The sequence below is a fragment of the Empidonax traillii genome, unplaced genomic scaffold (assembly GCF_003031625.1).
Source record: "Empidonax traillii isolate 1590-97213 ecotype Southwest subspecies unplaced genomic scaffold, ASM303162v1 scaffold418:size511083, whole genome shotgun sequence".
Classification (NCBI taxonomy): Eukaryota; Metazoa; Chordata; class Aves; order Passeriformes; family Tyrannidae; genus Empidonax; species Empidonax traillii.
The window spans coordinates 240091-267425 of NW_020955611.1; the positions used below are offsets into that span (position 1 = coordinate 240091).

At 40.6% G+C, this 27335-nt stretch overlaps 1 protein-coding gene across 4 annotated transcripts; it reads left to right on the top strand.

Moving 5' to 3' along the window:
- The first annotated feature begins 5033 nt into the window (after positions 1 to 5033).
- Positions 5034 to 27335, top strand: SPICE1 (spindle and centriole associated protein 1). 4 transcript variants are annotated; one of them, XM_027894117.1, is made up of 17 exons: positions 5034 to 5189; positions 5646 to 5693; positions 6756 to 6902; positions 9918 to 10020; positions 10789 to 10910; positions 12444 to 12529; positions 12827 to 12969; positions 13194 to 13331; positions 14008 to 14273; positions 17814 to 17945; positions 18557 to 18704; positions 20703 to 20927; positions 22902 to 23296; positions 24568 to 24739; positions 25556 to 25658; positions 25985 to 26072; positions 26457 to 27335. In XM_027894117.1, the coding sequence occupies exons 1-17, from the start codon at positions 5106 to 5108 to the stop codon at positions 26508 to 26510; spliced, it is 2454 nt and encodes an 817-aa protein (XP_027749918.1). In that variant the 5' UTR covers positions 5034 to 5105; the 3' UTR covers positions 26511 to 27335. The 4 variants fall into 4 exon arrangements, with proteins under 4 accessions (XP_027749918.1, XP_027749919.1, XP_027749921.1 ...); XM_027894118.1 differs by lacking the exons at positions 9918 to 10020; positions 10789 to 10910 and having other exon boundaries at positions 5037 to 5189; XM_027894120.1 differs by lacking the exons at positions 5034 to 5189; positions 5646 to 5693; positions 10789 to 10910 and having other exon boundaries at positions 6789 to 6902.

Consider the following 27335-nt stretch of genomic DNA (forward strand, 5'->3'; position numbering starts at 1 on the left):
CTGTGCCCAGCCCAAAATTCTAAGCCGATCTTGGCAGACGGTTGTAAGCGAGGTTTTCTCCTCGAGGAGCAGTGCCGTGAGCTCAGGGATCGCGCAGGCATCGTCAAGCACGTGAGGATCAGCATCCGCAGGGCTTCCACACTCCCGGCCCACCGAGTCAGGGGCGTCCTCGTCCCGTATTCTGCCGGCTCGCTGGAGCGGCAGCTAGCACCTGCGATCTTCCATGGAGCCCTCCCCAACGTTTATTTTTGGCTGCTCATAACTTTGGGATAAATTCGTCTTTTAGCTCAGTCTAAAGGTGTGAAAGGCAAAATGTCATTTTGTTAATTTCAGCATGGCTCTATGCATTAATAGATCCTTTGAAATGTTCGTGAAACTGGCTACAAGCAATACTGTGATGCTCTTAACCTTTAAAAAAACATGAGAGTGATACAGCTGGGCTGTGAAAAGACGAGATCTCTCACAGTTTAACTCTCCTATGTTTTTCTGTTGAAGGCACGCCTGGGAAATGTGTCAGATCCTATGGTGTAAGGATGCACTTTTAAGTCAGAGAAGGTAGAGCATCACTAGAAAGCAACCAGAGAGGTTTTTCAGAATGAGGGTGGACTTTTAGGAGCCACAGTTTTATAAAGTCAGCCTGCAATCTCCAACTGCAGTGACTCTGGCCACAGAAAGTTTCCAAATTGTGGGGTTTATTTTCAAGGCTAAGAGATTTCCGGGGGGGTCCCTCACTGGTTTTGGAGGAAAAGTTGCAAAGCTCAGCAAAAGGAACGAGTGTTGCATTATGCTGCCGTTTGGATCTTCAGGCCTTCGTGTGATCTCTGCCAAGAGGGAAAAAAAAAAAAAAAACAATTGTCAGTGATTGCTGTGTTTGTCTTGAAGCAGGGTGCTGTTTAAGTCCCCTGCCTTTTGTCAGTCCCAAGAAGTCTCATTAAGGATGAACCCCCCCAAAACATTAGGGATCTGCTGGAAGATGGACAATCCAACACCAAGATTTTGCCTGTCAGCCTGGAATATCATGATCTGCAAACCAAGAGACCTTGTGACTCTATCTTGCCTCTTAATGGGACATGGTGTAACCTGTCCTGGGAGAGTTCAAGTAGTGGTGGCACTGGGAGACTTGTGGCTTCCCTTCACCACCCTGTAGAGCTCAGGGCTCCTGAATCCTACAGCTCCCTTCTCACCCACTGCCCTCTTTAGACACACAGGTCCCTCTGTCAGGGCCATCAGCCCTCTAGCATGTGCTGGAGGGAGGAGACCGGGAAACACGCCTTCTGCCAGAGAGGAGAAGCTTCAGGCAAACAGGAGGAGGTATGGCAAAGCAAAAGCATGTCAGGGCAGTGTGACCAAAGGCACAAAGATGGTGTTCTGCAAACCATGGTAGCTGTGGCAGCTGCAAATCATTTTTTGTGTCGTTTGTTGCCGTGCATATTTCAGATTGGGAGATCAGTGCACTGTCCCTCCCTAGTTGTGTTGTCTTTATGACAAAGAAGTGGTTCTTCATATAGTCCACACTTTCCAGTGCTGAATTATGGATTTCTTAAAGTACTTGCCCTGAGTGGATGTGCATTATGGTATCTTGCCAAAGGCTACACATTTTCCCTGATTTTTGAGAATTCAAGCTTTTTTAAGTATAATCCTTTGTTCTTATCTTAATTTCGTCTCACTATTTTGAGGTTCTTTCTGTGATTTAACAATATTAAACTTTTGTTCTAGTCTTTGCTTCTGAAGTGTGGAACTGCCCAACTTGGTGTTATTTGCAGAAGTTTGAAGTCAAAAGTCAGCTCCACCATTCAAGTCACTAATTAGAGTAATCAATCCTAGCAGACAGATGAGATCTCTTAATTTGATATACCTTTCCACTTGACAGGAAAACATCTACTGCACTAGTTTGGGAATTGCTCTTTAATCAAACACTCCTCTCATGCTAATAACCATTTGAGACCAATTTGCCTTTATAAGAGTGGTGTTCAAGGCAATGCCAAAAGCCCTACTGAAGTCAAAATATGTTTCATCTATTCCTTTCAACACCTACTAAGTCAGTTATCTTGGCAAAGAAATAAATTAGGTTAGTTTGACATGATTTGTTATGGACAAATGCACAGTGCCTGCTTTTCATCACTTGGTTGCTTGCACACCAATTGCTGAGCAGCTTGTTTCATTATCTTTCCAGATAACAAATGGAGGTTGGCTGCCTTATAACACTTGACTCAGACCCTTTGATAAAGATGAGTAGCCCATTTTTGCTTTGATTACACCTTGATCTTGTTCTTTAAGGGCAGCATGTATTTTGGAAGAAAGAACTAGTCCTTGTAAGAGACTATGCTGATCCAGACAGACCATGGGTCTAGGTCAGTGGAAGTGGTTTGGTATTCTTGTATGTGCTACAGTTCTCTGGCATCAGGAGCCAGCAGGGGCTGGATGCTCTCTGAAGAAGAGGGAGCTGAGTGCCATAACACTCAGAGCAGAGACCTCACTGGTCAGGGCTCCATCCCACCAGATGGAGCAAGCAGGGCAGGCCTGGAGGTGGCAGCTAGAATCAAGGGAGAGTCCAGATTGGTGGATAAGTCCACAGAAATGGGATAGGTCTGAGGTCAAGATGGGAAGATAATTTAGTGAGTCAGGTCTAGTGACGGCAATCAGGGATGGACACAGTCCTGTCATCAGCAGGCAAGTCCCTATAACAGTGTGGCAGATCTGAGGGCTGGCCAGGAAGCTGTTCAGCAGGTCCCGGGTCAGTGGGATACGGACATGGCTGTAGCTGTAGCTCAAGCATAGCTAAGCACTGGAGCCTCATCTACAATGCAGCTCTCCTGGGAGGAGAGCTGAAGTCTGCCTGCAGACCTGCCTTCAGGGTCACTAGAGGGAAGGGGGGCAGCCCTCAGCTGTGCTGTCTCTAGGTTGGCTGCAAACTGAGGGTGCCAGACCTCCAGGAAGGAGGATGATGCTCTTGGGGCCCTTGCCTCTGGCTGTGTGGAGAGCATATATTTCTTAATAGGACCTGTTTTTCCAGTATAAACAAAGCCCAGGGTTGTGAGTGTCTCAGGGGAAGGAGGAACTGTGCTGAACCACAGGCTCACAAGAGTGTGGTTTTGAGCTGTTGTGGGTTTGGGTTTTTTTCCTCTATAGCACAAAGAAAATCTCATTGCTCTTGGGCAAAAAAAAAAAAAAAAAAAACAAACACAGAAATAAATGACATTTCTCCTGGTAACCAGGGCTGCAAAAACACCCAAGAGAGAAGAAAACTCCTAATTACAAAGGAATTCTCCAAATCCTACTACCTTAGAAGGGGAAAGAGTATGAATGTATAACAAATCAAATTGTATGGAAACCTGATGATTTTAAATCACTGCTGTTTGCATATGAAGTCTCTGTCTTATGTAAGCTCCTTTGTGAGTTAATAGATGCTGTAGATGCTCAGCTGGCTTCTGCAGAGATAATGTCACATTTTCAGACTGCTGTAAATGCAGTGTGAAGAGCAACAAGAAGTGAAAGGTAGACAGGCTTTAAAGACGTCTGATAGAACCTGTTCTCACTTTTCTCTTATGTGGCCAAAGTATTTGAAAATAGGCTGCTTGTATGAGAAGTGTCTCTGGCTTGTACTATATTTGCTTGCATTATGTATTTAACATTTATATTTGTTTGTAATTAATAATAGCAGAGAGGTTTAAGAGGTTTCAAAGTGGATAATGTATTGATGCAATTATGCCTTTATTGCTTTCTTCTTCAGTAGACCTTGCTCTTCAAGACAATTTGAAGCCATGTTAGGAGATAATTCCAGGCGTGCCATTGATTTATACTTTTGGGTTCCAAATTTCCATATAAACAGAGATTAATGAATCCAGAGCATTACTTTGCATGGATTTCTCTTCCCATAGGCTGAATTCCAATGTTCGCTTTCAGGTTGCGTATGGTATCTATGTTGAGTGCCTAGATGGAAACTGAGCTCCGTGTACAACCGCCCCATTTTCAGCACTTCATCACAGGCAATTGCTGATAGGATTAATCTGTTACATTTTTCTCCCGTCGTGATTTCAATGTTCTTTTTGTATCACATGCAACACAATTCCTTCCCTCAATATCTGAACTACTACCACCTGCACCTTCATATGAATCTTTTTAGAGTGATGTTGGTAAAGCCAGAATTACATTGATGAGGAACTTATGAGCACTAGGAAAACTTGGTAAAAGAAAATTTTTCTTTTTAAGAAAGGAAAAAGTTTTGAATGAAAGTCTGATGGACCTTCTGCTTTTACTTTCCAGCTCCCACAAATAAAAAAACTGTGCTCCTTCTCTAATATAAAATGTTAATTCTAACCTTTCAGAGTAATTTACATAATGTCTTCACCTCTGTGATAGGGAAGTGGAGGATCTGTGGAGTAAGTCTATAGGAAATATATTGCATCCCTGTGTAAGTTAAATTACTTGTATCAGAACTTTCAGTTGCTTTATGGAAACCAGAAATTCCTCGAGGTAGGGACATACACACCTCCTCAGTGGCACAGCTAATGAAATCTGTGTTGAATTTAAACAAGGGCCACTCTTTGATATCGCCTTTATTTCATAGTTTGTGTGACATTGTGCTCTCAATCGCTCCTTATAGGATCTGAAAGACGTTTTCACACAGGAAAATTCCCAAGGCTTCCTCAGAGGGACACTGAGAGATGGCATGGGAGGGCACTTTGCAGCGAGGAGGGGTATTAGTGAAACGAGCAAGCGCAAAAATTAAGGCGAGGAGAAGTCTAAGACACGTGCAGTGATAATGCCAGGAGCAGCTCACGAGGATTTCCTTGTGGAGCTGGCTGGAGCTGCCAAGGCACTGCCCTACTTCAAGGGGGCAGGGGGACACCCCTCTGCAGCCCTGAGGGAGGGCGGGGGCAGGGGCAGAGGTAGAGGCCGTTTCCTCACGGAAAACGCGAGAGCAGAGAGAACACCGGCCACTGTCGCCACCCGCCCGCGTGCCGGGGCCGGCGGCGGGAGCGCGGCCCGAGGGGCGGGCGGAGGAGGGCGGAGGGGAGGCCGCGCTCCTCCCTCGGGGCGGGGAGAACGGGGAAGGAGGAATAGAACCGGCCGCGGCGCCCATCCCGCCCCTTCCCTGGGCGGCGATGTCGGTGCTGCGCGGGCCGCGGCCCCGCGCCGCTGGCAGGAAGGGCTCCAGGAAGGCGGCCGTGGCGAAGCGGGACTGGGATGTAAGTGCTCCCTGCTCCCGGCCGCCTCGGCTGGGAGGAGGGCCGGGCAGCCTCCGTCCCACGGCTGGGGGAGCCCCCGGGGGCCACCGCCTTCATAGGGCTTCGCCCGTGGAGATCCCGTGGGCTGCGTGCGGGTGTGGGCGGGCGGACACGCCGTGTGCGGGGGGGACACGGCCCCGCCGGCTTCCATGGCCCCGCTGGATGCCAGACCTGCTCCCTCTCCAGGGGATAGGGCGCACCGGGGCTCGGTGGAGGTGCCGTTTGTGCTGGCTGTCGCCTGCCCGGGGCTGGAATGCTCCGCAAGCGCCATTGGGCTGCACCGCTGGCTAGTGTTGTGCTGATTAAATTGTAGTTTGGAAGTTGGGTCGGTTTGGGTTTTTTGTAAGGAAACTTAAAAACCAAGCAGTTTGTCCTCAAGTTACGGCTTTCGATGAACTCCCTGGTTCCTGTTCACAGAGTACCGTCCATGACTTGACAGTGCACCGTGCAACTCCTGAGGATATTGTAAGTTTGATTGCAACCACCACTCTTTCCCTGAAGCAAGGACATTTAGCTGCCTGTCTGATATAACTGCTTACCACACTTACAGGGATATTTTCTGTTTAATCTCCCTTTTAAGCTTTTGAACATGTTTGCTCTTTAGTGTTAGTGCTTTACGATATCAAGCATCCCCAGGTCTGGCAGTTGGTGTTTTTTGTTTTTCTATTCCCATTGGGAAGCAGTAGCCATAGTTTTTGTTTCAGTGAACTGTATGCCATCATAAAAGCATAAAAACGTAAATATGTAAAAACTCGGTCGATTGGTTGAAGTTAAGCCTCTGCTGGAAGGACTGAAGGAAGTGCTTTGTCTGAGGAATCTTGCCAATTCTGAAAACAATTTTCATTTAAACAATTTAACATAATTTCCTTATCCTAAACGATCTGTTCATTGCAAAATATATGCATTACATTTAATGTTTCTTGATAGCACTAATTACCAGGATGGAATAGGCAGTATGAGCTATTGTTGCTTATAAATTTTTACAGGGAAGTCAGGACAGATGGCCACAATAGCAGAGAGACTTGATTCTATAAATATTTGACTTGATAGCTTCCAGAGACTTTAGCAAGCACCTCACATTTAATTTCTTTAATTTGGATTTAGACTATTATTTTTTTTATATATCTCATCGTTAGAAGAAGAGAGAGAATATCTGTGGTGACCCAACAGTGTAAATCAGGAAAATTCATTATGTCTTTTTATGCACGTTATAGGTTGTACTGTTTGAGTTTTACCTCTCTTTACAGCTGGGAAAACTCTTACTGAGTCAGTGATGTAAGGCAGATGGAAACTGAGACTTTTCCCTTTCACCTTTCACCTTTGGAGTTGCTCTAAGTTTGGCTGGCACCGATGGCATTTTACACTTGTGGATGTTTATGAGGCTGTCATTGGTATTACCATGAAACTAATGTAAATAATATTCAGTGCATGAATGTTAAAATCAAGAGGAGCTTGTTAGCATTAGCCTGCAAATTTTGCTTTAGATTGTCTCTTGATTTTGAAATTGTTTCCTTTATGTTTGCGTAGCTGCGTCGCCGTGAAATACACAAATCAAAAAACAAAGCACTGGCACATCTGGAACTGCAGGAGAAAGCACTGAACAGCAAATGGAAGAAGCTAAAGCAACTGGATGCTGATTCCTTGGAGAAAAAGAAATTGACTCTGATGCGTGAGGTGAGAGTTAAATCTGCACTCTAACCTGCTGCAGGTGATTTGCAGCAGTATTGAAAACTGCTCTTGCACATAGGGCAACATTTGCTCCTCTTGTTGGATAACCCGATGTTGTGTATGCAGACACTGTGCCGCACACACACAGCGATTGGAGCTATGACTGACAAGCTTGTCGTCTGAGGATCGAAAAGCTCATTCTCTCAGCATTCTAAAGACTGAAAATATATTATTTAATTTGCTTTTGAATATTGAACTGTAGCAGTAAATCTAAGCCTAGTCAGCAGAGTGAGTAGCTGTCATTGTCTGAAAAGGCATTTCAGTGGTAGATCTCCTTTTGTTTCACATGGCAGGTCACTCCTTGCCATATGTTATGAAAACTAATCTGAAAATTAGCTTTCGGACCTCTATACTTGAACAAAATGAGAATTGTAGGTAAAGAATGATGATGAACAATGTTCGGCCTAACAGTTAAACATGATCTGGTAGTCCTATAAATGTGCAGTGGATTAACGATCACAAACCTCTTCTTTGTTTCATCTTTTGTAATTTTTCAGAAGTCTGTTTCTGATCTCTGAGAACATTCAGCCGTAGATAGAAACAAATCAAAGTACCTAGAACTTAAGATGACCATCTAGTTGCCTATTTGACCCCTGTTTCTCTGCAATCATGGTAGAATTTTTGTGTTAAGGATATTGTGCTAATCAAACCTCAAACTTTAATTTTGACTTTTGTTACTTTCATACTTTCCTTCCAAGTGCTTTTCAGCAGAGTATTCAAAAGACCTGTGGACTTCTATATGAATTTCACTAATGTAATAGCAGGCTAGTTTCAATAAGACTTCCATGCAGAAACAAATTATGTATCACAAAGATGGATTACTCTCTAAGATTTGGCTGGACTACCTATTGTGTGGCTTTGTGAAACTCATGTTTAGGATATAGTCTTTTATCCTTGTTTCTATTTCTAATGAGAGTGCACAAATCTCATGAGCCTCCTGAGTGGCTTTACCTTCATAATTTAAAAGATTTCTTTATTCAGTATAGACTGTGTCTACTTCTCAATCAGAGAAAATATGCTTCCAGATAGGAATACAAAAGGAAATGATTCTAGGCAAGATGAAACCCATCTGGCTGTTGCTGTTTGAAACACTGGCAGCTTCTTGTATGTAGAGAAAAATAAAACAGATGGAAGAGTTACCATTTTGACCTGTCCCTAGCTTAAATCTTGTTAATTGCCAGGTCCTGTTGTTCAGAGAAACTGGGGGGACTCTGTCTCCCAGTGGAGCAGAAGCACTGTGGATTATCTCCTTGTCTCTGTTACCTTGGTGATCTTTTTAGTTACTGCTGTGAGTGCAACTTCCTAAGCCCCCTGAATCCTGTTCAACTGCCAAAGACTCAGAGACAAAAGCTATGAAGGTGCTGCTACTAGTGTGGTTTCTCTTGTAGTTGTAGGTTGAAGAGAAAGAGGGCAAAAGTTATAAAACGGATAAGCAAAATGTTACTATTTCAGTGATTTTTCTGCCTGAAAATCTGAATGAAAAAATAACGAGTTCACCTCTGTAACTGAGGGCTGTGAATGTGCAGGTACCACACTAATTGGTCCTGTGACAACTTATTTTTTAAATAGTGTTAGTGTATTGCACCGAAGGGTAGTGATGAATGGATTATTGCAGTGGGAAGATTTTAGGATTAGTCCATTTTATATATATTTGATAACAATCTGAAACAGAAGCAAAAATGATTTTTAATAAAATTCATAGGTGGTACGAAACTGGAACAAAGTACACCATCTGGTGAATTTGTTGAGGGCATGTAAATGGGCCTAGAGGGGTTTACAAGCTGATATAATTTTTTCTTCTCTTCTTAAGCAAATGTGAGCTAATCTACCTTGGGAGCAAAGCTCTAGAAATGTTCATAACATGTTCAGCAGGAGGGCAAAGCTTAGGAACCTGCTGATGCTGAAAAGATTCTAATGTAGGGAGGTTGCAAACAAGTTAATCAGGATAATTTTTTTCTCTAATTATACACATCAATTTAGTTTTGATTGCCTTAGGGAAAGGTATCACATAAACTCTTCCCTTTTTTCCTTCTATATTTTTTTCCTCTGCAGATCTGGCATAGCTTTGTCTAAAAGCCTGGATTGTTTTGACATCAACTGACTAAATGGAAAGACTAGATTTAGTTAGTATCAAATGTGAAAACTGAATAGTGATCTGGAAAAGTAGATTGAAAGATGAATATTCACTGATTGGCTAAATGAATTATGAGGAGAGGTCTAATTTACTGCAGAGTAATTCAAGCTCAAAGGACTAGAAAGACATGGAAACCAGATACATAGGGAAACTTCTTGACGTAACAAAGTGTGTAGTAAAAGAGGGGGTTGGAGAGAAACAGGTGAAATGCCTCTGCCTAGAATTTTTTGTATGAGGCTGAATGTAAGCCAGCGAATTTACCAATGGGCGCTGAAAGAAACTCTGTGGAGATAATGGCATAGAGTGCCACATGTTCACTCTTGTGAACAAGTCCCTCTTATGATTCCTTGAGGAGCAAAAATAGTCACTTAGTTCTCAAATTTTGAGTAGGAGGGCATATGTGAACCTGACTTTTTGTGGGATCTTCTAAGATCAAATGATTTGAGGATGCATACTGATTTTTTTTTTAATCGCCAGATATGTCTGTGTTTTGATTGAGTGTGTCATAAACATCCAGCTTCTTGTTTGTGTCAAGCTGGGAGGAGAAGGGAATGAGAGGATTGGCTCTGAAGAGAAAGAGTCAGTACTGATGGGGGCCCCAGATGTAATAACTGTTTAATTTTTCAGAAAAACAGTGTGAATTCTAGTTACTCGGAATGAAGTATGGTTTTCTGATCTATCTTAATTTGGATCTAATTACACAGTACCAACATTGCAAACATTGTCTTGTCGACTGTTCTCTTGATAACTGTTAGAAGAACAAAAAAAAAAAAAGGAAAAATCAGTCTGCTCAGTTTGAAGTGTTTCCTTACACACTATAATTTCAGATTCTGTCTGATCACTACCATTTGCAAGATGTATTGGATCGATCTGATCAGGTTATTGCTGTGGCAAAAGACGTGTTTGGGGATGCTCCTCGCACACGAACAGGTAGATCTCATCTATATGTGGTAGTACTTCTAAGGTTATCTCCTTGCTTTTCATAAATAGTCTTCCTTTGCAGAGTATTCTTTCTAACTGTTTTCATCTCATCATCTAATGTAGTACAATTTATCCTGTTCGTGTTGGATGAAACACAGATGAGGATAACACCTCCCATGGCAGGGCAGAGTGACCTATGGATGGTTATTCCACTGTATTGGTCCACTGCAGAATTGCACATCCTGTAGTGTTAAACACCTCCTACTCACTGTTTGCCAGCCAAGCTACTGGCCTATGCAGAGCAGCAGTTGGAGCCACTGGTTCTCATCGTTCTGGTTCTCATTGCTACATGGGCTTGACTACCTGTTCTTGGATATTGTTAAAGATTTATCAGCAATTGATGATTTAGGCTTTTCCTTTTCTTAGCTTGGTTTGTGAATCCTTGCGCTGCTGGAAAGCAAGACTGTCTGTTTGCACGTGAAATCTTAAGGTTTTTTCTCTGTAGGCTGCCATTCTCTTCTGTTCTTAACTGTTTCATCCTGCATGTTGCTTCTGCACAAGTGCATTTACAGACGTGAGGAGGACGAAAGCCCGGTGCATGGCCAAGTGTGCTAAGATAACTCTATGGTTGGTCTTTGGTCATTGTTTAAAGCGACATAACACCCCTGTGACCCTTTTTGTGCAAAGTACAGGAACTTGCATTTCCGTACAAAGTCTTGAGGCATGAGTACAGACCAAGTCCTCTCTGTTCTTCCCTGTGTTATCTAATTCCTCTAGGTTTCCCTAATGTAACAATGGCTCCTAACTGTGACCTAGAATCGTCTCAAGGACCCATTGTACAAAAATGTGATCCTCCCAGTCAGCTTTCCATCCTTAGTGAATCTGTCATGGATTCCCAGGTAATGTATGTTTTGTTCCATACATACCCCGTGGCTTTTTTGTTTGCACAAAGTAAGAATATTCAAAGGTAGAGTTTCCAAGCAGACCTTAACCTGGGGTTTGTGTGTTTTATACCATGTTGATGACATTCACAGATGACGAAGTTAAACAGAGGTGAGTTTGTTTTGTGAGACTCTGGGAATTATGATTGTTTGATTTCTTAACCTTCGGATATGAGAAACAAACATGATATGCCTTGTAGAAGTTCTCTCATAGTAGCATGCCCTCCCTTTTAAATTCTGGAATTATCAGGAAAAGAACAAGGTAGTTACAGTCTAAGAGAAGAACTTCTGTATTACTTAACTAGTTGCTACCTTTCAAAATAGGTCTCTGATTTACCAATTATGTCTGCATATGTGGGGACCAGCTCACTCCATAGCCTTGATTAGTCCTGCAAATTTAACTTTTAATACTTCCCCTTATTCTGCATTTATTCAGATTCGTTTAAAAAGTTGTTTAAATGTCTTTAAAATTTCATTTAGATAGCCTCTGTGTTCTGTTTTCTTCTCATAACATAAGTTGTACCAGGAATACTCACTGTGGTTTGAGAACAGGCATATGATGCTCCCAGAAAACAGTTCACTAATGAAGACCAAAAGGGCTTTGTGGGAGCAAAAGTGATGGTGTCATACTGTCATGATTCTCTACTCCTCTTTCCTACTATCCTTCACAAATATCTGTAATCTGAGTTGTAATACTTCTGTCACGTATTTCTGTGTGGTATTTGTTTCTGTGAGGTTTTGTTGTTTGTTGTTTTTTTTTAACATGATAATTAACTGTAGCATCTTTGAAAGCTGTATCACTGGATGCATCCTGCAGGATAGGCTGAAATTTTAAAAAGAAACATGTATTGATAGTTGTCTGGCAAGCTTCTGTGAGTTTTCCTTATGTGCCTACGAAAATCATAGTTAAAGACTATCTGGTGAAACCTACCCAGAAGTTCAGAAACGTGGTAGTCTGAGGAACCTTAATTCCAAATTTGGTTGCTTAAGTTTTCATATAAATGAGGTCCACAGGATTGTATTTTGGTCAGGTTGCATTTTACACACAGAAGATAAATGTAATTTTGCAAGTCTCATTACAAGGTTGTTTACCTTGTAATGTCAGCTGGATGAAAGTTTACAAATGCTATGATTTAAGTTGCTTTTTTCCATCTTCTGCCTGCTATATCTCTGTATTTGTCTTGATACAGTCTTTACAACTTTTATTTTTCAGTGTATGTGGTCTTCCTTATTTAATGTGAGTCATGCAAAGAAAATATTGGATAATAACTTGCTGAGTTATTTTCAGAGACAATTGTCAGTATCAGTATTTCTTAGGTGCTAAAGTGCCCCAGAACTTCCCACAAAGGGGTGTGAATTTGGGTTTTTATGGATTTTAATGTGTGTGTTCTTCCTTAAATTTTGTTTTGGAGACTGAAAAAAGTGATTTTGTTTTTTTCTTGAGACAATTCTTTTGAAGTCACTTTTGTTTTCTTTGTTGTCTCCTGAAAGGCTCTTAATGAAGATGAAGAGGAAGCATTATCAGAAGATGGACTCCCTAATTCTTTAGGTTTCAAATCTGGCATCAATTCTGGCAGGTCAGTACAAATCCATTCATTCAGATTTCTACCTGCTTATCACTGGAAATAGGTGGAGTTAAGAGGGAGTGTTGTATGGGTATAGTTAAATTGGCTTTTCTGTTTCCTTTGTCCTTCTTTCCTTATATCAAATTTCTAGGAAAGGCCTTGTAACATTCAGGCTGGTAATAAACTTGAGCAGGGAATTCACCTGGGCAGTTGCAGATAATTTTAGAAGCTCTGTCTAGACTGAACAGTTAATTTAAAATCATGCTATTGTCCTGTTACAATTCACTGTTTTGCTTGATTTCAATGTAGGCTACTCCGGTTATTGAGACAAGAAAGTTCCTCAGTGAATTCTCAGCTGTGGGCCGGAAAGCATATGAGGAAACCCACCTTATCACAGGAATCAAATGTGCCTTTGACTCCAACAACTGTTTCTCCATCATTGGATCAGTCAGGTTGGATTTGTCAAATCGCAGCCTCTTGAGGGTTCTGAGGCTGTTCACAGGATTTTGTCAGGAATTCCTTTTCTGTGTGGGGGTTGAGAAACAGAGATGTGTGCTAATTTGGCTCAGATGAATTTCCAGACTAAACAGCCAGCTCTTCTGATAAAATCACTTAACATAACATGCCTGAAGTGTTTCACATGTGTATTTTTTGTTTCATTTTGTATTTAAATCAGCCCTCAATGCTACCAGCGTAATCAAGAGAACCCATTCAAGACTTCAGAACGAAGATGAAGAGACTGTAGACTCCACTGACAGTGTGAGACGAGTGCTGAACCCAAACTCCAGGAAACAAAAGCAAATTGCAGCAAAGAGTTCAGTACTTTTACAAATAATATACCCTTTGGGCCAAGGTCCTAAATGTCATAAGAAAGTGTGGGTTGGAAGGGATCTTTGCCCAAGTTTGATAAGGGGACTCTTGCATCTCAAGGATATCTAAGGATGGATGTCCCACAGCTCCTTGTCTAGTGTATTCCCCTGTGTTCCTGTCCATTACCTAGCAGGTCATGGAGTTCTCTCCTGTATAGGGCTTTTCTAGTTCTGATACAGCTTTGTGTTCTGTGCTGCACAGACTTGTGATGCATTTCAGTCTGTGTGTTCTACACGGGTTTGTGTGTGGGGACTGACATAGATAGAGGCTGTAGCGTGAAAGGATTGTTGTGAAAGAGTTGCTTATTGAATATGAGAAAGCATCTTATTTTTCACTACCAAATTGTTTCCATGCTTTTAACTAGAAAAGTACAGACAGGTATCCAAGATGAAAGCACCAGTCAGTCATATTGAGAGGTACTAATGTGGTGGCAGAAAATGTATTTTTTGATTATCTGAAAATTACTGGAATGACTGGAAACATTCTTTGATGGTCCATTTCAGCTTATGGCATGAGAGGGGCTTTCCTTTGATTTACTTCAATAAACAATGTAATTTCATTGGTACTGCAAAGCTTTCTATACAAGTTGAAATTCCAATGACACTTTTTTCCCCTCTCAGTGAAAAGAAAGCAAGCTGCACAGAACTCTGCAAGACAGAGGAGAGATGATTCTCCAGCTAATTTAAACCCCATCGACCTTCAGAGGGACAAGAAATCCAGCCTAGATGTTCTCAACCACATGATACATGAAGTAGAGCATGAATTGGAGGAATATGAGCGATGTACAGGTCGTGAGGTTCAGAAAAAGGAGGGAAGTGAAGGCCTCTCTGGCTTTACATTGTCACTGGTGAACGCTCTATGTCGTTTGATGAGATACCTCAAAGAGGTGAGAGGACTTAGAACTGCTTCTGTAGAGTGAGTGAAGCAGGGTATAAAGTTACTTTAAAGGTGTGAACTTTGCTCTTTCCTGGCTCCCAGTCATTTTACACTGACCTCTTATTATTATTGCTTATTACTTGGTTTGCTTGCAATTAGGAATTAAAACTTTTAGTTTGTTAGAAACTGATATCTGTATTGAAAATAGGGGAGTTAGTGTCTCAGTGTCTAATAGAAGAAAATACCAATTGAAATAATTTAAAATTTGTTATTTAAATATGTTCAGACTTGTAGCAGGATATTAACTACAGCCTTGTTTACAAATTCCTTGTCTTCCTTTGCCTCCCAAAAGCAACTCTACTGTCACTAGAGCAATGGACCCAAATCCCCAGTTTTCTTTGTGAGTTTCCTTAGCTCTCTTTTTCTATCCATAACAGCAACTCTGCCTTAAGCAAGAATGACTTGAAGTGCTCACTGTAGCAGGGCACAGCTGGGAATTAATGGAATTCCATCAAGACTACCTATAAGCCATATAGAGCTTCTTTTTTTAAAAAAGAAAAGGAAAAAAATGCGTGCTTTATTTCTTCTGTACCCCAGAGCTATCAAGATGCAGCAGTGTCTCACAGATTCATTTGGCCTACGTGACATTTTAAACAGGATTATGGCAGTTCCTGCACTCTTTAATAGGTGCAACAGGGCACGTTATCTAAATCTTAATGCTCTATTTCATAGCAAAGGTAATAGATCTCTAATGTCTGTCAAACTGTCTTATTTTGGTTCCTTTTCAGAATGTATAATAATTGGCAGGGGGAACCCACCTTATTTTAATTTTTTTTTTTCTGGATGTATATATAACAACTTATTCCCTGTGTTACCCTTTATTTAATCTATATTGAAGGATTTGCTTCAATTAAGTTTTGTCTTGGGATCAAACAGTAAATAATCATTCTGAGAGTGAAAAGCAACTACCGTCAGAGGACAGACTTTGGCTGAGAAAGTCGTATGTTTTAAGTTAATAATGCTTGCTCTCTGTTAAAATTGTAACATTAAAGCAGGGAATTAAATTTGGTTCTTTTGCAGTTATAAGGACGGATCTTTCAATTCCAAAAGAATGTTTTCTGTTTATTAGGAATACATCAAATTAATAGCCATCAAATTTGTGTTATCAGTTTAATTGCAGTTATAACCCTATTTAGGTTGTTTTCCACAGAAGTGAGCCTCAGACTTCTTCCAAAGCTACTCCCATATTTTTTATCACTTCTTGTTACCATTCCCTCTTCCCAGAAGTTGATTATTGCTTGCAGATTTGTCTGCAGCTCTCGTGAATTTGCTACCTAAATTCATAAGTAGCAATATGAAGAAGTCACTCAAGTTAGAAAATGTGGTTAATTTTATTCTTATTATATATTATATTGCTTGAGATACAGTGTGCATTCATAATCGAAAGTGACTTTTCTGCTTTTCATGGAGGCTTAATTACAATAAGAATTTGAGAATTTGTTGGGAAGAATCACAGCTTGTCTTGGGTATTTTCTAAAACCTGGTTCCTGTGATGTTGGACACAAATCAAGCATTTGTGTGCACCAGCTATCTTGCCTAGTGTGAGGAGAGTTAGCAGAATTCCAGTGCCTGAATTATAGCTGGCAGTGCATTATAAGAAAATGACTTTGCAGGGGATATTTAAAAAGCCTCTGATTTTAGTTAAACAGCCAGTCTTCAAGAGGTTTCAAAGCTTTTGGAGAGATTCCCTTTCCCTTCTTCCAGTTTTGCTGCAGAGAAGCTGAATGCAGAAGAATTACAATAAAGGATGTTGCTTAATATATTCTCAACATTATATTTAAAAAATAGGAAGAGAAACTTGAATTCCTGAATCTTTCACTGAATTGTTTTTATTAAGCGATTAAAAAATCAACAGCTACAAGAAGGTAGTGAATAAAGAAGAGGCAAGCGAGAAGGGGGAAAAGGAACTTCTGAAGTGTTTGCAGAACTATAAAAGATTCTTAAAGGGAAGTGAATAAACCTGACTTGGTTTCTAAATTAATTTTGATGTCATCTGCCAAATGTTAGAAATGATCATTCCCTCCCCAACCCCATTCTGCTAAGAGTGATGTGGGCAAAAAGAGTATGGGCATTTTCCCTGAATCTGTGTTGCTGTGTTCTCTCTCTTGCTGCTGCTGCATGTTCTAGTGCAGTGTTAAAGCTTATGTGGTTAGAGCTATGTCTGGCAGTGGGCTGGAATGAAGATACTTCTTTCAGGGTGTGCCAGACACAAATCCTACCTGGTGGTGGTAAAACTGCATGATAAAAGTGCATATTGTGTGTTGTCTGTTGGTTTCTGAAAAGATAGGAACATGTACAGGTTTTTTCCTTTTTCTGAGTCAGCCTGCTTCACTTGGGTCAATACCAAAAAAACCTGTTCTCTCTAGCTGGAAGAGAAACAGAAAATGGATGGCTTGTCTCTGATATGCTTAAGGAAGGTATATCTGCCTGTCTTTGTGTCTAGTAACAGTATCTGTGATTTATTCTCAAAAATATTTATGCATTTACTTTATGTGGCTGCAGAGATGTTTTGTCTTAATACTTCTTCCTTTGTTTTTTCACTTCTGGTCCCAATGCCAGCAGAAAATAATTCAAGGTATGTTATAGGCAGCTCATGCTCTAATTTTGTCTGGCAACAAAAAAGAATATCTCAGTTGCTTTTCAGGGTCTCTTATGTTTTGGAGATGGGATGTATTTCTCTTATTCAGGGATTCCTTTGAGTAAACGCAAGCATCCATCTGGGAAAGGGTTCCATCTGCTAATTCTGATGTGTTTATGTGGATTTGTAGCCTTGTTTAGTTATGGTGGTCCAAAAAGTGGCAGTTATGTATTCCATTTATCTGTTAGAAGTGGAAGGGACTCTTGTGTGTCTTGTACAGGAGACCAAACTGCTGCAGTGGTCTATCCTAATAGATTATTAATATCTTTTGAGGGCAAGAAGTTCTGTACAGTAAGGTTGTTTGCCTCCTATTCATGTAGATTACCTAACAAATAAACTTTTCTTGTCTTCTTTAAAAAAATAAAATAATTGAAACCCTCTAGAAGTTTTCTCTGATGCAAAACATTAGAAAGCAAGTACTCTCTCCTTTATTTAGTCAAATTTGTCTTCATTAATGAATAAGGGAAACTAAAGAATAGGCACAAGTAACACGGGATACTGACAAGCATTAGCACACCTGGAGTTATTTGATTACTGGTGAAGATTCAGTGGCTTGAGAAATTGTATCTGTGCAGAGAGACAGTGGTTGTAGTTACAGCCTGTGAAAGTTGTAAAGGCAGGAGAACAAGGATGTGCAGAATTCTGTACAGTGTTCTGGAGTAACAAAGAGAAAACAGTAAGCTCTGACAGTTCTCAAGCCCTGACAGTTGGGTTTTGTCATGAAAGTAATGAAGCCAATTTAGCAATAGTGGGAAGAGCTGTTTCAGTTTGATGTCATATTGCCTGATTTCTGTTTTCAAGTGTGAGTATGTATTGGTTTATAGTAGTTTTTAACATTTTCTCCCTCTTTAGACTGAAATGCAGCTTCACGCGAAAGAGGTGATGAGGCAGCAGCAAGAGGAGATGTTGAATGAACACAGAGAACTGATTGATGCTCTGACTGCAGAAGTACTTCTAGTGAGGGAAGAAAACATTGCTATGCAGGTACTGAGCCGTCCTCACTCCTTACCCATCAGGATGACTTGATAGAATTCTGAGTTCTTTTCCAAATATGGGCTGAGATGCATTGTCTCATGTTCTAGAGATTTTAACAGTAAACAGGAAAAAAACGATAAAATTGAAAGAGGAGCTTGAGGTGCAGGGAAGGAATGTTTGGAAGTTTGCTAGTTTATCTTTATTTAGCTTCAAGGCCTGAGAAAGTGAAACTGAGTTTTCCTTTATCAATATAAAAGCTTAAGCATCTTCCTTCACACTTCTATGCTGTTAACTCTACTAGAGCATCAGAATAGTCTAGATGTAATACTATATTTTCTTGTTTTCAGTGGAGGTAGATTTATCAATGGTTACATTTGGAAATGGAGCGATTGAGCAGCCTCACGTAGGAATTGGCCTCCTGAGTTAGGAAAAGGGAAAACAAGTAATTTATAAACAAGAAACATGGAGACAATATTATTTAATACCTCACTGGAATGCTGTTGAACCATGCAGTGTTTAAGAGGCCAAGTTACTTCTCAGGGCTGCTTATGGTATATGATTTTCTAAATCCCATTGCTAAAATACAAATTTCTGGATCTCTGTTTTCCTTCCTCCTTTAGAAGAAGCTTCAGCAGTACATGACAGTAACAGATGAAAAGCTGATGTCTCTCACACAAGCATTTAAAGGCCTCCCTTTGGTAGAAGCTGAAAGAGAACAAAGCTCTAAACATTCTGGAATTGCAAGAAAAGGTCCAGCAAACAGCCAAGGTGTGTATATGCATGTGTGAAGGATGAAACAGGATTTGTGGCTAGTTTATCGCTGTGGTGGAAAATCTGGCATTTAATAGATGTCTGCTTGCGTAAATACCTCTTGCATGAGCATGAATCTCACTGCAGGAAATCCACATGCCAGAGGTTCTGCTGTGAGCACAAGCACAGAAAGAGAGGAGTAGCCTTCCCCCTTAAGCTGGCTTAGAAAGTCAGGTTTATTCTGAGGGTTTTAAAAAATCCCTAGGCAACCAAAGAAACCAAACCCAACACAATCAGTATGTTGCCTTTTTGTTGCCAAGGCAGCCTGACAGTGTGAGATTGGTTCTTCCACAAGGCACTGGAGGTCGCTGCTGAACAAAACAGCAGCTGCTGAGGCCCAGAAACAATCAGGCAGAGATCTGGGACTTGGTATTTGTGATGTTACCTGAGAGGTGAGTGACTAGTTAAGTGATGTGGACACAGGCTAAGCTAAACCAGTAGCATCAATGGCTAGATGCAAGCATGATTAATCTTGTACTTTTAACCTTCTTTCACCATGGGATTTTCTCCCAGCTGTTCTCCTGAATGGTTGTTTAAATGAATTGGTTTTGCTATCAAGGTCAGTAAATCCTTGCAAATCCCAAGATTCCTTGAAGCTATTTGTATTTCATAGTTAAATGTTGGGTTTGTGGATGTTTTTACAGCTAAAAACTTTCTTTCTGGGAGAATTTTCTTCTCAGGAAGAAGCCACATACAAGATCCCTTCTTTTTTTTTGTGATTGACCCACGCTTTGTAAAAGCAAGTAAAAAGAAATCACCCCCCAAAATATAAAATCCAAACTGTCAGAAAAGCACCCCTCATTTTAAAAAAGCATCTTCTGGGAGGAAAGCTTTCCAAAGTTACAATAATATTTCTTCCTCCTCCTCCTTCAGAAGGAGATGTCTTGAACCCTTAATGCATCTGAATGTGAAACATTTGAGCTAGGTAGTTCTAGCACAGAAAGCATTTGTAAGCTAACAGGTCTTCTCTGGAGAGAGAAAAGGAGGGTGAGAGGGAAGTGGGAGAGATACTTCAGAAAAGTAGTTCTGTACAGTGAAGCACAGCAGGAGGACCTTATTTCTTGCCAGGGTAAGTGAATAGTGGGTGGCAGGTTTTAAATTTTAAGTCTGAGTTAAGTAAACCACAAGCAGTATTTTATGCAAGGAGCCTCTTCTCACTCTTTGTCACTGAAGGGTGCTTTTTGTCTTTTGTATTTTGGGATCAGGTATGTTCTCCTTAATTTTCCACTAACTTCTCTTATGGGAACAAATGTCCTGAAAAAATTGTGGAGAATGCAAAAATGGCATCAATGGAGCAGTGTGTATAAGTATATTAAAATTACTATGATCTCTCAGCTCACTACAACTTGAATTTCATGCTTTTCATTGTATGCCTCTGGTATGTTCAAAATAAATGGCAACAGACACAAACTAGTTGTAGTTAAATAGAGGAGAATAACTTTTTTTTATTGAAGAGATCTCTCGTTTGAATACAATTGTAAAAAATCATCAAAGAGCTTGAAAAAGCCTTGAATTATTTTCTACTCCACCACTGTTGCCATCAAATTTGTAATATGGGGCATTAGAACAAGTGAGTAGGTCTTCTTGTCTCAAGAGAATGTCACCAAATGCACCTCAAATACCTGTTCTTCACAAGTCATGTGTCTCTAAGTCCTTAGCATGAGCTGCAAACAGATCTCATACTAATATCCTGAGATTGTGAGGCTACATATAAGAGCTTTTCTTGCTCTTATGGCCAGTAAAGATTTGTAATACGCTTGAGTGAAAGAATTCTGTACCTGAGGATCAGAAGTAAGTTAGGAGTGTGTGTGAAACATACCCTAGTCTTGTCTTTTCAGATATCTAACTTATAACTGAGATTCTTCTCTACATTACTATTGCACTAAACCTAATTTTTTTCTATTTTTTGGTAATTTCTTTGTTTAACTTTTATCCCTGCTTTGTCTTTTTCTTTAGAAAAACCTGACATGACCTATTCTGAACCCAAGGCTGATGGAGGCAAAAGGGAAAATATGCTGAAATTCCCACAGGAAGAACTTCCTTTCACGTTTCCCACGGGGCCGGGTGCCTCACGTGGTGTGGGATCTGATAGAAACTTGCCAGCACACATCTTCCAGCCAGCTGTGCTGTTGTCACCCCCACAGCAAAAGAGCAGTCAGGAATTGTCTTCCCTCCAGAATGGTGAGATCCCTCTGGCTGTAGTAGTAGACTTCAGAGCCTGTAAGAATCTGTATGCTTGGGCACATTGGCCCCACAGCCGGAATTTCTGACTGCTGCACCCACAGACACATTTCTTTTCTTAACTGTGCTTGTTGCTAGATATCCTTCAGGCTTTCTGTTTTCCATCTATGGTCAGCCATCCTGTCAGTGGCAATTCAGACTGACACTTTCATCTTGTACTGGGTTTGATTGTCGCTTTCCTGTATGACTGCTGTAGCTCTTTGTCAAGGATGGACAGCACATCATCTCAGATTTCCATCTGCCAATAGTATAATCCAGCTTCCATCACCTGTAATGATGGGACCACTGAAGCCTGGAAATTCACTGCGTCTGCAGCCCATGTTGCAGACAAATCAGGATGTCTGTAGGCTGTGTACTCCTGCTTTGAGCCAATCTTCCCAGAAAAGGGTTTTTCAGAAGGCTTTGGGGGCAGGTTTCCATTATTGAGTTTCACTTAAAACATGGGAAATGTTTGAGGAAGTTTTGGGTGACATTATGTGGTGCCAGATAACCAGATAATCTGTCTTGTGTCAGTATCCATAGGCTTTAGGAGTTTCAAAGGTTGGTAGCTCAGTTCTGGTTGTTGGGTGGAAAGTTCATCAGGAGTGATTAGGGAAGGTATTTCTTACTTAAACTTCTTGAAGTGAGCAGAAGGGAGGACCCTTTGTGACTCTCAAAATTAGCTGTTTCCTCCTGTGACAGTCACTGTAACCTCATGCATCTTACTGAACATGCCAGGCCCCGTATAACACTGGTGTTGGTGAGAGGCAGATGGTTATATCTGTGGCTGGTTTGATGGCTGCTGACAGGAAGTAGGGCACAGTAGTGGGGGTTTGTGCTTTCCCATTTCCTTTCCCCTCCCTTTTCAGCTGTGTTGCTTTGTAAGCCTTTTCCAAGTCAGAAAACCAAAAGTCCTTTTGATTTTTTTAAGGAGTTGGCAGGGCAATTGGAAGGTTATAACTAGTTCAGCCATTTAGTGTGCTGTGAGGAGGTATATAATAAATCTGGAAGAATTCAACTAAAGGTCTTGTTTTACAAAGAGAAATGTCTTGTTTCAGTCCCATTGAGAACTGTCAGGTGTTGTCTGTCATTTGAAACAAGAATATAAAACTATTCCTAGACTTCTCCACAGTTTAGCTGTGTGAGAAATATATTGTTACTCTGTCAAGACTGATGCTAAACAGCTCAATACATGGTAAACTGATTGAATGTTTCTTTATGCTCAATGATTCATAAAACACACTTGAGTGTAAATTTTTTAATGTCGTTCTCTGCTCAAGAGGCAAAAGCTATAGCTTGGGAAGGAATGGGCTATTTGGTATATAAAGCATAGAAAATCAGGTTTTGATCTCAAAATTCAACTTGGACTTAGAATATTGCAACTGACAGTGCTGTAACTTTAGTCATGTCTGTGTGGTGTGTTAATCTGTTTGCTGATGATGACCACAAAAAATACCTAACTACTTTTGCTGGCCACAGTACTTCCCCTTTTTAGAGGCTGAGTAAATAGCTAGTTTATTATTATGACAAAATGTTTTATTATCCTGAAAATTTTGGTAACAATCCAATATAAATACCAGAGTTAAGGTAACTGAATTTTGGAAAATGGAGGATTAACTATGAAATAGTATTTGATCTCTCAGCTAAGAAATTCAAAACAATTTATTTTCTTCTCACTGACTTCTCTCTCAATCTCTAATTAAATCATTTAAATGTAAGGCTGTTGGCAATAGGAGATACTAAACCTGGTGAGTTCTTGCAGCAGGATGTTGCATAGAGTGGTTTTGATCAGTGAGGTAGCACCATTCAGGCTAGATGTTACAATTCAAGTTCCCTCTTGATTATTAGTGCTGTGTTGCAACAAAGTCACTGTTAGTTTCTTCAGTGAGGATCACGTGCCTCTGTCCTTACTATTCCTTTATTTCTTGTTCATAGTGTTTACAGCCATTTCTCAGTCTCCTGAAAACACTGAAAGAGAACCATGCAAGGAGAGGAGCTTACCTTCCTCCCTGAAGGCACAGAGCACTACTGAGGAAAACTGTCTCATCTCTCGAAGGCAACCAATTCCTTCTGCAGACAAAGGCTTGGAGGGTTCCCACAAGAAAATCAGTCTGTCCTGCCTGGGTGACACTAGAAAAAACAGCACAGCTGAAGAGTTATTTCAAAGTGGTGATCTGCTGGGACAGATAGCTGAGCTGACACGACAGAATGCTCTAATTAAAGCTCAACTGAACAAATTCAGGGGTGCCTCTGGAGATGCAGGTGACTGCCCAAATCAGCCAGACCCAATACAAAAGGCAGATCCCAATCCAGACTCTTCCCAAGGACAGGTGAGAATTTAACAGAAGAGGAAGGCTGAATCCCCCTTTTGCTGATCTGCTTTCCCATGGCTTACTGGTGCTGTTGTGTCTTTCCTCTTGTCAGTTGTTATTCTTTTCATTTGTTTGCTTGGAGAATTGTGATTTTTATCATTCCCTAGGGAGATCAACAGTAGTTTCTCACATTAGCCTTTGTTATATATGAGTGCTGAGAAGTGTGCGGCACATTTAGAGGTTTAGGCTTAGGTAACGCTGCAAAAAGAGGTGTGTTTGCAACGTGATCAGAATTTTTCTTGTAGCTTGGATAATATTAACAACAAAAGCACTGCACCAACTCACAGGGTCTTGTCAAGCTTTTAAGATGCATATTTAAATCCACATCGTACACTTCTTTTGCTGCTGTGATCCAGAAACCCACGAGGTTAAAGTTAGTGCAGGTACATCTCTTGCAAATACTTGATTAAAGTGTATGTACTTGTTGGGTATGTGGTGTCAGTCCTGTTCTGCGAAAATCCCAAAATCTCTGGGAAAGAGAGACCTTGAAGGCTTCAGTTCACTTGGAAAAACTTTAACCTGCAACTAAGCAGTTATTCAGTGACACCCAAGTGAGTGGAGTTAACATCAGAGAAACATCCCTGCACTTGCTTCTGTCTTCACTTTTGTTCATCGCAGTGGCTGATTGACTGTTCGATTAAGGATCCTAAAGACTTTAAATTTTCTCATGTAAGCATAGGCTGAGAGTGTTGTCATTTTCCACATCGTGTTATGTGGTGTAATGTTTAGTCGGTATTTAGTTGTACAAGACCATGTAAGCTTTTAGAAGGTGGTGTTTTTGTGGAAGCAATTAGTGAGGGGGAGGTGAAGAGGTCAAAGCAGGTGAAAACAAAGCTTAAAGCTGAGTTCCAGGACACTTCTGCTAGAAGTTCCCCACGCCCTCCTGAATATGTGTCTCTGATTAAGTATTTTCTTAACTATGGTTAATTGCTCGATGGTTGGTGGGATTTTTTGGGATTTGTTCTTATTTCTTAAATTATATGGACAATAGCTGTGTTTTTGCTATGTGAAAGATCAGTTTAAAGTAATGTACTGTCTAGTCAATTAAGGACTTAGATACAGGACAGTGAAAGGGAGGGAAAAAATCAGTTTTTCATGGGAGGTGCTATATAATTACGTTCACTTTCAGTTTGAAAATTAAATGCATAGTCGTACCTGAAATATATTGTATGCTCTCCTTGGTGGTGCAAATTGTCAGACTGGAAGTAACTGTCCCATTATCCAAGCAGACTCATCTCATGCTATCGAAGAGCTTGGAGGAAAGAATAGCAGAGCTGAATCGCCAGAGTACAGAAGCACGTGATAAACTGTTGCAGTTAATAGACCAGCAAAAATTAGCTGCTGCTGATATGGCCCCTCCAATGCTGTCTCCTGTTCTTCCCCCATCCCTGAATTATGCTGGTAAGTACCTAGCTTCAGGGGATTTCAGGACGAAAAATAGTAAGACAATGTTTTTCTTCTTTTTAGAGTTTTGTTTCCTTATCCTACTGGATGAGGGGTTGTGGTCAGCAGTACACTTGCTGTCAGTGACTGTGTGGTACAAACACTCCTTACTTCAAAAAGCTTGAAACATGTCAGCTAAACCTCTCCTAAAGTTAGTTCCTTAGTAATCAGTCTGCTGATTGTATTGTGCTTCATGGTAAATCTGCTCTTTGCTACGTTCTTGTCTGAAGAGCAGTTGCTATATTTGGATATTGGGAGGAATGTCTTCACAGAAAAGGTTGTCAAGCATTGGAACGGGCTGCCCAGGAGGTGGTGGAGTCACTGTCCCTGGACATCTTTAAGGAAAGACTTGATGTGGCACTCAGTGCCATAGTTTAGTTGGCATGGTGTTGTTTGATTGTAGGTTGGACTTTATGATCTGAGAGGTCTTTTCCAACTTAATTGATTCTGTGACAGTCATTGGTGGGCAGCACTAGGCTTTTAATCAGTCCTCCATCATGCAGAATCTTTTATAAAAAAGACCATCAGGCTTCTGAAAACCATGGCAAAGTCGTTATCCAGTTCTCAAACACATTCTAGTTTTTGGTCTTTTGGGTGCTCTTTCCATCAGACTACCTTGCTCGGTCACTGCCAGTGATGTTTTATTTCTGGTCTGTATATTCTGTGCAATTGTGAAGAGGTATGTGATGCCCCTTCCCTCAGCGGGAAGGTGAAATGAATGTTGTGCAATGTTGCTGTGTTCTCATCAGAATCAAGCTATTATTTATTGCCTAGAAAATGAAAGGAGGACAGTTGAAGTGTCTGTTCCCGTGGCAGTTGGTGTGGACAGCTCCAAGGATAACGGGGATTCCTCTGCCAGTATGACCAGTATAAGAAGGTAAAAGTTAACCCTTCACTATTTCACTTTTGTAGTGTCTTGATTACCCATGCAACAGAAATTGAACACAGGGGAAAAATCACCATGTTATTCTTTAGCTTCGTGGATTTTCTGTGACTTTATCATATTAAACTATGTGGAAGTGGGACAAAGGTCCAATAGCTTTCTCACAACTTCCATTGATTGTATTTAAAATTTCTGCAATGATACAGATGATGTGGGTTGTTGAAGACTGTTGATGAGGAATCCTGACTCACAATCTGAGATGTGATTCTAGTAGTCATTTCCATTTGTTACTCCTTCAGTCTCATTTTGAATATCCCCAGGTCTGTAGGAGACTCCAGCAAACCTTGTTCACCCCCAAGTGCCACATCAGAAAGTGTGAAGTTAACTTCTGTCAGCCAAAGACCAAAGGTGAGACTGAAATCTTCAGCCAGAAAATCTGATTATGCTGTCATATAAGTAGTATAGTCTGGTTATCCAGTCTTAGATCTGTTTATATGCTTGAAAGCAACCGTGAGGACATATTGATAACCTATCTTCTGGAATCCAAAATAACCTAAATTAGGAGAGATAAAGAGAAACAAAGGGTACAAGACTCCCTGTACTGATGGCAAAGTATACGTCACCAGAAGGGAAACTGGGAATTCTTAAGGTACATGTGGCTTAAACTTGGTGTCTGAAGTAGGTGGTGTGACTCCCTTCATGGTGCTGATAGCAGACAACAATTACTTGCTTGCTAGCAAGTCTGTGGGAAACTTATGATATTTAAATTTTAACTGATTTCTTCTATTGCAGGTAGAAAAGCAAAAAGAAGAAGGATGGTTTGCATTGTCTATGCACATTATGTGAAGGAAGCTGCACTTAAGTGCTGTATTTTTTGATTTTTTTTTTATGAACCACAGTTAAATCATAATAATCCCCCTTTCCAGATGTACAGTTTAACTCTGAAGTGCTTTTGTGTCAGTACCATTAGCATGGAAAGGTCAATATGCTTACTGGATTTGTGCCACACAAAGTGCTGTAGGAAGTCCTGGGAATGAGGTTCCAAATGGGACACGCTGCTGTGACCTTACACCTTTTCACCCAATACATCTTTCACAAGATTGTAAACTCAGGCTGCTGTAGCATTATAAGTCAGCACCTGACACCTGTGTTTGGTACACTGAAGGCAGGAGGCTTTAGAAATTGCATGTGAAACTTTCTGGGGCATTTATTTGCACAAAATATGGGCATGAAAAGGTCCAGAAAAACTGAGGAAATGTACTTGGCATTCAAAAGGAACCTGGAGATTAGGAAGCCAGTCTGTTTCTGATGGATAAGGATTTGCATCAGAAAGAATTTTTTCATTCTGTGGTTTACAGTTGCTCCCAAAAGTTGTGTTTTCTGTGCAGTTTGCAGATTACATCTGGACTTGGGGATTGCTTTTCAAAAATCTTATTTAATGTTTTTGTATATATAAAGTGACTGTTTGAAGTTGAAATCAGAATCTTTATTTGCTCGGTACTATATTTGATACAATAGAAAACTGATATATACAATTGTATTAAGCTGGTTTGCTGTGTGTGTATATAATATTCTAATGACCATGATTTTATATTGGTTTTATTTGACTTTTTAAAGTAGTCATTATTTTATTAGTAATGATTAACAATAAAACTTCTGATTGTGAGAAAA